The 9,082-nt window shown below is 35.8% G+C and overlaps 1 protein-coding gene across 1 annotated transcript in view; it reads left to right on the forward strand.

The window, feature by feature from the left end:
* LOC107098174 (urotensin-2 receptor-like) overlaps positions 1-9,082 on the forward strand; it is an 81,348-nt gene that overhangs the window by 9,793 nt on the left and 62,473 nt on the right. The window contains exon 3 of the mRNA XM_015395689.1: positions 622-1,000. Within this exon, the coding sequence (XP_015251175.1) occupies positions 622-999 (378 nt within the window). The 3' untranslated portion in view covers position 1,000. The remainder of the gene's footprint in view (positions 1-621; positions 1,001-9,082) is intronic.

Raw genomic sequence — 9,082 nt, forward strand, 5'->3', positions numbered from 1 at the left:
GGTTGTTTTAAGGGCATTATCGGACATGCTCTATTCTAGCCATTCTAAAGCAGCCAGAGGGTGGATTCTAAATGAGCGAAAAAGCAGAGACAGGAGCAATTGTCAAACTTTTGGTGTCGATCATTCGATTTCATCCTGGACACTACAGAAAATGGGCTTAAAGTGTAAAAAACCGAACTTCTCCTTTAAAGCAAACTAATGTGATAAACTGGCCAAGTTTGTGCTTTTTGAATAAGAAAAAAATCTTTTCTGTTTTATAAAGTGTGCCAAAACATATACCAAAGGAATGCTGAAGATGGACCTTACACTCTATTTTTGTCAAACTATAACCAGTCAAAGCTTTTCTTTCCCATCACATTTGTGGGTTTTAAACAAATCACTCAATAAAATATAAAACTGCCCAGAGACACATTTTTTCTATATTTGATTTTCACTGGGATTCCACTGGAAGCAGTTTATCAATATTGTGTATAAACTATTCCATGATAGGAAGCATTTTACCTTCATTGGCAAAACTATAGATTAACAGACGCATGAAGAGAAGAGAATGCTTTTTTAATGTGCTGTATGTCTATGATGATTCATATTTATCTGCTTATCTTTTCTTTTATGTTCCTCAAGGTGCTGTACCTGATTTTTACCATTGTGCTCTTCTTCTGGGCGTGTTTCCTGCCTTTTTGGATCTGGCAGTTGCTTGACCAATTCTGTTCCTCATTGTCCCTCTCCTCCAAAGTCAAACGAAACATCAACTACCTGACCACATGCCTCACGTTCTCCAACAGCTGCATCAACCCGTTCCTTTACACGCTGCTCACCAAAAACTATAAAGAGTACCTCAGGAAACACAAGAGGTCCTGGACTGCCGGAAGCTACTTTAATAGACGAAGTCGTTTTCAGCGATCGCCCCGAAGGTCGCCATCTGCCAGCAGTCAGCAGTGCACCGAGAGCTTCATGCTTACACATACAGCTTCACTGCGAGCTCATAACAGCAGCTTGTAAGGTAGGGGGAGCTTTTTTTGGCCTGAATTTGAGAAAAGTGTGGATGTTTCCCTTTTTAACATTGATTTATTTTAACAATTAAACTTGTTAAACTGGCTGCAACGTGAAGGCTTTGGTCCTGCGGCTTGTTCTCTTTCTCTGTTTTCACATCCATGTGTACAAGGGATATTTATTTTTAGGATTCTGAAAACATTTATGTTTATGTTTTTTCATTTTCTTTATATGCTGTCTAAACATGTCAGCAAGGTTTTGACAACAAGGGTTCTTTTATGTTAATTTGAAGTTCAATTTGATGGAAATTCATGTCAAGGGATATAATCCTAACTATCAAAATAAGACAAAAACATTTGAAATCATTATATTACATATTTCAAATGGAGTTATATTTCATCTTAATTTATTCATTATTTTGTTAAACCAAAAAAAGTCTTCCATCTTCTGCTAATCATCAAAAATGTACCAAAATTAACTAAACCCTACGTGAGAAAAATTATTTCCAGTTTCAGTGAGTCAGGATTTGAAATGTTAAACTCCACTTGACATATTAAGTCCTGACAATTTTTAAACCTGTACAATTAAAAATAAATAAACAATTTTATGGTGAACCTGTTTTTGAGCAGGAAGCAGGCTAAAAGAACTCCAAAATTAAACAATTTCACAAATATGCAATGACAAATTCATCTGCAAAGGTCTACAGAGCAATTTCCATGGTAACATGGTAAGCTACTGCACATTTTAGCCAAAGCTGCCCTGGGCCCACTGACAGAAAAAAAAGCTGCTGCACAGTGCAAACACCTGACCCTCTGACCATCGATAATAGGTGATATTGGTGAAGTGTCTTATCCAAAGAAATGAAGCCAGAAATGAACAGAAACAGGGGTGAATCTGACAGCCTCTAATTGCAGGAGGAACTCCTGCACTGCTACCTCTATGGCTTTGACACCCTGCAACAATCTGCTGACAGCCATTATAGATATTGCACATCACATGAACCTGTAATCAACCTTCCTGAGTCGACAGCCTACCAAAACTACTCCAAAATGGTAAACATAACACACTCAGGAGGTCACCAAACATGAAGAACAACATCTAAAGCAGTGTAGGCATCACCTCTGTTAGGCTCAGAGTTCATCATTCAACAAGAGGAAAGACACCGAGCAAACGCTGGTTTAGGGCCAACCTGTCACTGGCCAAGAGGAATTTGAAGGTGCATCTTATATTTCCACAATGCTTTGATTTTCTTTGAGGCATTTAGGGATATATTCTCTAGACTAGTGAGGCAGAAGACTTGATATACTGTAGTATTTTGGAAACTGTGCTTTACATTATACGTGTTATGAAACTATTAAAAGATTTAAGATTGTTGATTGTTATGGTTTGATGGCCTCGGCCCTTGCAAGGCCATGATTGCTGCTTTCAAGTAGAAAATACTGAAGGGGGGGTGCATTTGCAACAGTACATTATTTTAATTGATAGCTAACTCTAATCCACACTAGCAAGTCCAGCTCCGATAGCAAAAATAAAAAATAAAATGAAATTATGCAGTGGCTTTGTGAAAGTCTAGAGTTAAATTTGACGAAACTGCTGTGCCTTGATCTTCAACAACATGTTGTAGATAAAAAGTGATGTGCAGGGTAAATGACAGGTTGCGGACAGTTTATCACATGACCAAAACCCCCCAAAAAATGAAGTTAAGCCTACAAATTTACTTTGGTAGCTTTAGAAGTGTAAGGTAACCTGTATACTACAGTTTCTCAAGAATAAGGGTTAAGGGTAAGGGATGGGTAAGTGGGAGATTTTGGATTCACAGCTCATGTAAACATTTTGCTACAGCATGACATGAACCCTGGGTGTCAGCTACTGATGAGAGGGTTATCCCCATCGCATCAGTATCTGAAAGGCAGCGGACTTCACCAAGCTTCAATATGTGATGAGTTGGGAGCAAAACTGTACTGGTTTAAAAGGCTCAACATTAGTCACCATAAACACTTTGTGGCCAATAAAGGTGTCAGTATCACTTTAAGGTTTAGTGGGTAATACTTTTTTAATACAAGCTCAGGTTGGTTTATATCCACCGTTTTTTGTTTTTTTTTCCCCCGATACATGATATCATAGTTTAAAAAAGCATTTTTTGTATACAACTGGGTTATCTGTATGAGATCTTAACAATTGTTTGATGATCTGGGACATTTAGGATTTAAACAGAAAGGAAAACAATAAAAGGAAATAGTGGGCTTTTTTAAGGTGTGAAAAAACTTTTAGGCAACAAATGATCTCAAATTGAATGTCGGCTTCCACTAAGGTAAACACATTCCTTTTGATTTAGACAGATTTTATTTGTCATTTTGTTTTTTGGTTTTAAAGGGAAAAAAAAAAAGAAATTTCAGTTAGAAAAAAATTCAATTTTAAAAGTGCAGCCTTGAAAAATTGTAAAAATGACTCTAAATTTACAGTTCTAACGTTTCTTTTTTCTTTTGTGGTTATACTTTTCTTAAAAATATTGTGGGTTTCTACATTTACCCCCAAACATTTATATTTTATGTTCTAATTCAGCAGTTGGGAAGTCAATCTTTGTAAGCTTTTGTTTGTTGTTTTTGGTATAGATTTTAGCACCTGGTGGAGCTTTCTGGCTTAAACCATAAGTTGTTTTTTTTTCCTGTTTCAAGCAGAATGGTCCCCTAAGTCTCAGGTATTTGTTACCTTTAGCAGGTTATATGTCAGGATTGCAGTGCATTTACAGCTCCACACACCTTTTGACCAGCTCCCCTGTGCCTGCTGTGGATCAATGTCCTCACAGTAGAAACTTCCCCATGACTTCTTTTGGCTTTCTTATGAGACTCTTCTAAAATAGCCAAATGTTTTCATTGTGTGTCAAATCATTAATAAAGTTCTCCCACCTGGCTGTGAGACCTACAGTTCTACCTGGTCTTGTAAGTTTAGGTGGATGGCCATGTCTCTGTAGTAAACAGTTGTAATTTCCTGTTGGCTCTATAGAAGATCTTCAATTTCCAATCAGTGATGTCATAGTGGCTGGCCTTGTTGTGTTAATAAGAGTGTGTCTGATTACAGGTTCAGCATTTTGGAATTTTAATACAGCGTTATCGTTCTATTGAATCACAATTAAAATCTCAATAAAAAATCAGATATTTTGTGATTGTAATTTGTCAAAATATAAGATGAAAATATAAAAGGATAGCACACCTTTTGGAAGGCACTATAGCTTTAACATGCAGTAGAAACAAAAAGCAAATGTACTTCTCATGTGGTACATTGGAATGACAAAAAAAATAGATTAGATAAAATGTGTTCTCGGGCCCTTTTGGACATTGAGTTGTTATTATTTTTCTTTTGTCATCTCTTCTCTTTAAGTGTTGAGTTTTTAAATACATGTGCTTTCTTTCAGAAGATAAATGCTGATCCAGCTATACCATACAATCTTATTTTATTGGTAGAAAGTTTAAAGTTTTCTGGTCATTTCATTAAGTCACTACAAAAAAATCTTACAAACTTGAATATGTTTTTAAGACTTTTCTCTAAGACATATAGTTTATTATCCTTGAACAGATAGATAATTCTTCCAAATATTCTAAAAATGTTAGGGTCTTTGAACCGCTCGATCTATGGCAACTTAAATGCTTTCTAACTGTAGTTTTAAAACATGGTTACAAAACAATGATACAATAAAAATCCATTTTCTTCCTGGCGGTGGCAGAGCCACTACATTTTCATTGGGGTGCTTAGGCAGAGACCAATGTGCACTGACAGGTGGCGGAACATTGATAGGCAGCACAACAAGTTCAGGTTCCATCCATACTAATCAACTGAATCAACAGGAAAATGACAAAACAATACATCTTTATTGTAAAAATAACTCATCAAAGATTTCATTAAAGCCCTTTTTTTGCAACGTTAACAAATATTGCCCACCCCAGTAGGGGTGGTCAATATGTAATTCAATCAGATGATATTTGGACTGTCATATATTGTTTATGAACACACACTCAACAAATTAAAGTGTGAATTGAACACAAATCATGGTGAAACAGATAATTCTGCATATATATGAAATAAATTCACCACAAGTTCCGCTAAAAATATAAGAGTTTATTGACGAAAAGTCAAACAAATTTCAGTTAAAAACTCCTGACTAAAACTAGTGAAACTTAATTAAACAAAGCTACTATATAAATAAAAAAAGGAAAAACATGGTGTTACTCCTCTCGAGATAATAAAGGCTCAATGTTGTTCTTTTGGTTTTAACAGCCATTTATTGTGGACACGTCTTATAAAGCCCCAAAAAATGCTGTCAGAACTAAGAAGGGAAACAGAAACCCAAATTAGCTCAAAACAAATATAAAGCTTTACACAAATAAACATAAGTAAAACAAAGTCGTACCTCATTGGCAGCATAAATTCCAGAGGAATAAAAAAAACTAATACAGCTTTTCTCAGAAAACCAGTCTTAAATCTTTCTGGTGAAACTTCTTGAAAAAACAGGTGCAAAAAAGAATTGTGTCAATCAATCTTTCCCATGGGCAACAACGTGACATGCGGAACAAAAAACATAGGTTCCTCCTTACATTTTAACGAGCTTTTTAACCAATCCACATAAACATAAATTTACTGAAAGTTATTTATTTATTTATGATTAAACTTTTTATTTTAATACTATGATCTATTAACTCTCGTTTTTAACTAAATATTTAAATGAGTTGACTCTGATGGCAGCTACACATGGTTAAAACCCTTAATTTGTAAGATAATGTAATGAGCTAGCATGGATTTCGTATTTGAGAACCAAACTTTTTGCTGAAGAATTTTGGCATTATTTAGCTGAAAAATGTTTTGTTGAAATGATTTGCATTATCATAGCTTTAAAGAAGGTGGAAAATTCAATCATAAAATGCTTGATATCAAATGGATTATGTCTATTCAGTTACATGTATCCACATATACACCATTTCGGTATATATGGTGGTACAAGAGAGCCACAATGTATTTATGTTGATGTTTCTATGTTTTTTTTTTTTTCTAAGAACATGAAAGCAAATTTGATACTTCAATATTAAAATATATTTAGAAACAGAATTAATAAGGTGGTCACACTATACCAAAGAAAAGAAAAACTGTAATCCTCCTTAAAAAATGAAGAATCATGTGTTGATAAACTAAATCAGCCAGCTGTCAGTCAGTTCCGTTGGAGGCGAGACAACATGAGAAGTTTCTTTAGATTAGAGCTGTTTCTAATTGAAGTGGATTGAAATGTTACAGTACGGCTTTGCCATGGCCACTCCTAGCGCCACCACTGGCTGCTGGATATTAGGGAATGTTTGAGTAATAAACTGCAAACACTGCAAGATGCTCCAATGACAGAAACAGTTGTTTAGTCATTTTAAGCAGAAGAAACAAACCTACTGTGTTTTACAGTAATATTGATGCTAGCCACACAGGAAGACAAACAACACAAATCCAAAGCTGACAATCACTTGGAAAGTATGTAGCTATGTTTGCTGTGATGTCTCACTATGCTGTCTGTACACAGTGTGTGCCTGATTTGTTTTATGAAATGCAATGTACTGATGTTGACCATACCTTGCAAGGGGACAGGGCTTGGGTTCATATTTTCTTTTTGCACACACGCACACTCATTTGAGATTGGACTGTGGGTTGAGGAGTCTTAATGCCCTAAGAGAGTTAAGAGCGCTTATGTAAACTGTCAGTCTGGATCCAAATTAAACGGATGTCACATGAAGTCCTATTAGACAGGGACATGATCTTAAAAGAGGGTCACATCAAAATATATATAGTATATGATATGAATGGTTTAGTGTTTTCCTTTCACCCATCGTTGGGTTTTATTGGCTGTGTTTTGGGTTATATTCCTGCAACTTAGATCTGTAGAAGCTTTTCTTTTGTTATCTTTTTTTTATGATTTGTCATTATCAGTCTTTCCTAAATGTAAGTTTTTTTCCTTTCAGGTTAAATGAAAGGAAGTCAGCGGATTTCGCTCACAAATCAGTTTCCTTTCATTCTAAAAAAGATCTTTCTAGTTAGATATAACATATCTCTTTTGGTGTTCCATTTAAGGGAGGTTTTGCTCAGCTGTGAGGAACAGAACGTCAGCAACGGTTTTAATGTAAATGGGATTCTCATCAACCATTTTTTTTTTGTATGGATTTTCCAAAGCACCATGCACACATGAATCTCTATGAATTTCCTTTTTATGTTCACTTCATGCAAACATGGCATTTATATGTGCTTCAGATTTCTCACAACTCTTAAAAACCCATCTTTATGCGTTGCATTTTTCTGGTTTGAGTACCCTTCATGCGCTGTGAAAAGAGTTTTAGAAGCATTTGACAAGGAAAGTGTCTACAGGCAAAACAGAAGACGTCCTGATTCTGTGAATTTCAGACCTGCTTCGATGTGACTACCATGTCTTGTCAAAGGCTCTCAATTTTTATGGAATTACCTTCAAGTGTGGATGTTTAGGTCAGTCAGTGAATGCTGAGATATATAAAGGGAGGGAGGAGTCAACTAATAAAAATATTTTGTGCTGAGTATTAAATGCTCTGGATAATTTCATTAGATGGGAGTGAAATACTTTGTCTATGTAGTAGGCCTATATGATGATAAGGGACAAGATGTAGCCTCTCTTGGTACCAAATTCTTTTAATTTGTGTCTTTTTAAAATGTCTGTGTACACTGAGCAGATCTTCAAAGAAAATGCAAAGTTATTTGCGTTTTCAGCCTAGCTTTTTTTCATGTTTGTGCGTTCATCAATATGCAGATCATAACATTGAACAAACTGATCAATATCATTTGTGGAAGATGTGCAAATGTAGAATTTACCATGTGTTAAGTATTTTTGTAAATCGCACACTTATAGTTACAGGCATTTTTTTAGGACTTCTATTCAGGTAAAATCTGACAAAGACAAACACCTCCAGCCACTGTAGCCACAGAAGAGGCACTAGTACAAAGCAAGAGCATAGAGAAAGATTCTGCACGCATGTAAATGTATTTAAACTGATAAAAATAATGATGGTAGAAAAATATTTGCAAACGAAAAGTGTCAATACAGGCAGGCACAATTTAATGCAGTGGGACGAAAGACAACCTTTAACAGTACGGTGTCTATTTGTGGGTGTGATTTGCTCTTCAAGCCATCCATAATGTCTCTCCTTGTTTTTGAAAAATAAATTTTAACCCTAAAATGACCTTGTCTTGTCAAAATGTCTTTTTAACTTGCTGCTTTCCCCTAATGCAAATGCCATTCATTTAACCAGTAGATATCTCCTTGGAGAAAAATCGACTTTTTCTTAGTTTTACTGAAAAAACAGCATATAATAATTATAACTGGGGAGGAGGAAAGACCCTCATGCTTCAGTAACTGCAGCTGATCGGATAGACTGTTTTGTTTAGTTAAAAGCGCAATATCACTGCAGCAGAAACAGAAATATGGTCTTAAATCTTGATCTGTGTTCAAACCCATTGCCTATACCCTCCATTTGAATTTGACAGGCTGTTCTATCAGTAATTTGAGGTTGTCAGGCTGTTTGCAGTTGATTTTGCCTGAGGGGCTCTTGCCTCAAGCAAGTTCAGCAGCTACAGCTCTCCAGCTTCTCATTGACACTTTGGGAGCTCCCTCCTACTGACAAAATACAACTTCTTCCTATTACAACCCAACAATTAAAATTAATGAAGCCACCAAGTATAACTCATAGATATTTCTATTTAAAACAAGCTACATACCCTCTTTTTTGTACAGTTGCTGTCAAAGTCAATCAAAGACACTGACTTACCATAGCCTACTACACCAAGAGGTACTTTAGAGGGAGACCTGCTGGTGATCCTGTCCTACTGCAGGGTTCTTAAATTTCCTTACTCATGATCTGGTGTTTTGCACATTTTAGATGTGTCCCTGCTTCTACACAACTTAGTAATATGATCGAATTACATCCTGAGTTTGCGTAGTTTCTGGTCTTATACTGTTTATTGGACTCAGCGTTGTGGAGGAGATGCATCCAAAAGGTACACTTAACTTTAAGATCATCCTCTTTGATTTATCCATTGCAAATAA

This window comes from Cyprinodon variegatus, unplaced genomic scaffold (genome assembly GCF_000732505.1).
Source record: "Cyprinodon variegatus isolate N-32 unplaced genomic scaffold, C_variegatus-1.0 Scaffold26, whole genome shotgun sequence".
Taxonomy (NCBI): domain Eukaryota; kingdom Metazoa; phylum Chordata; class Actinopteri; order Cyprinodontiformes; family Cyprinodontidae; genus Cyprinodon; species Cyprinodon variegatus.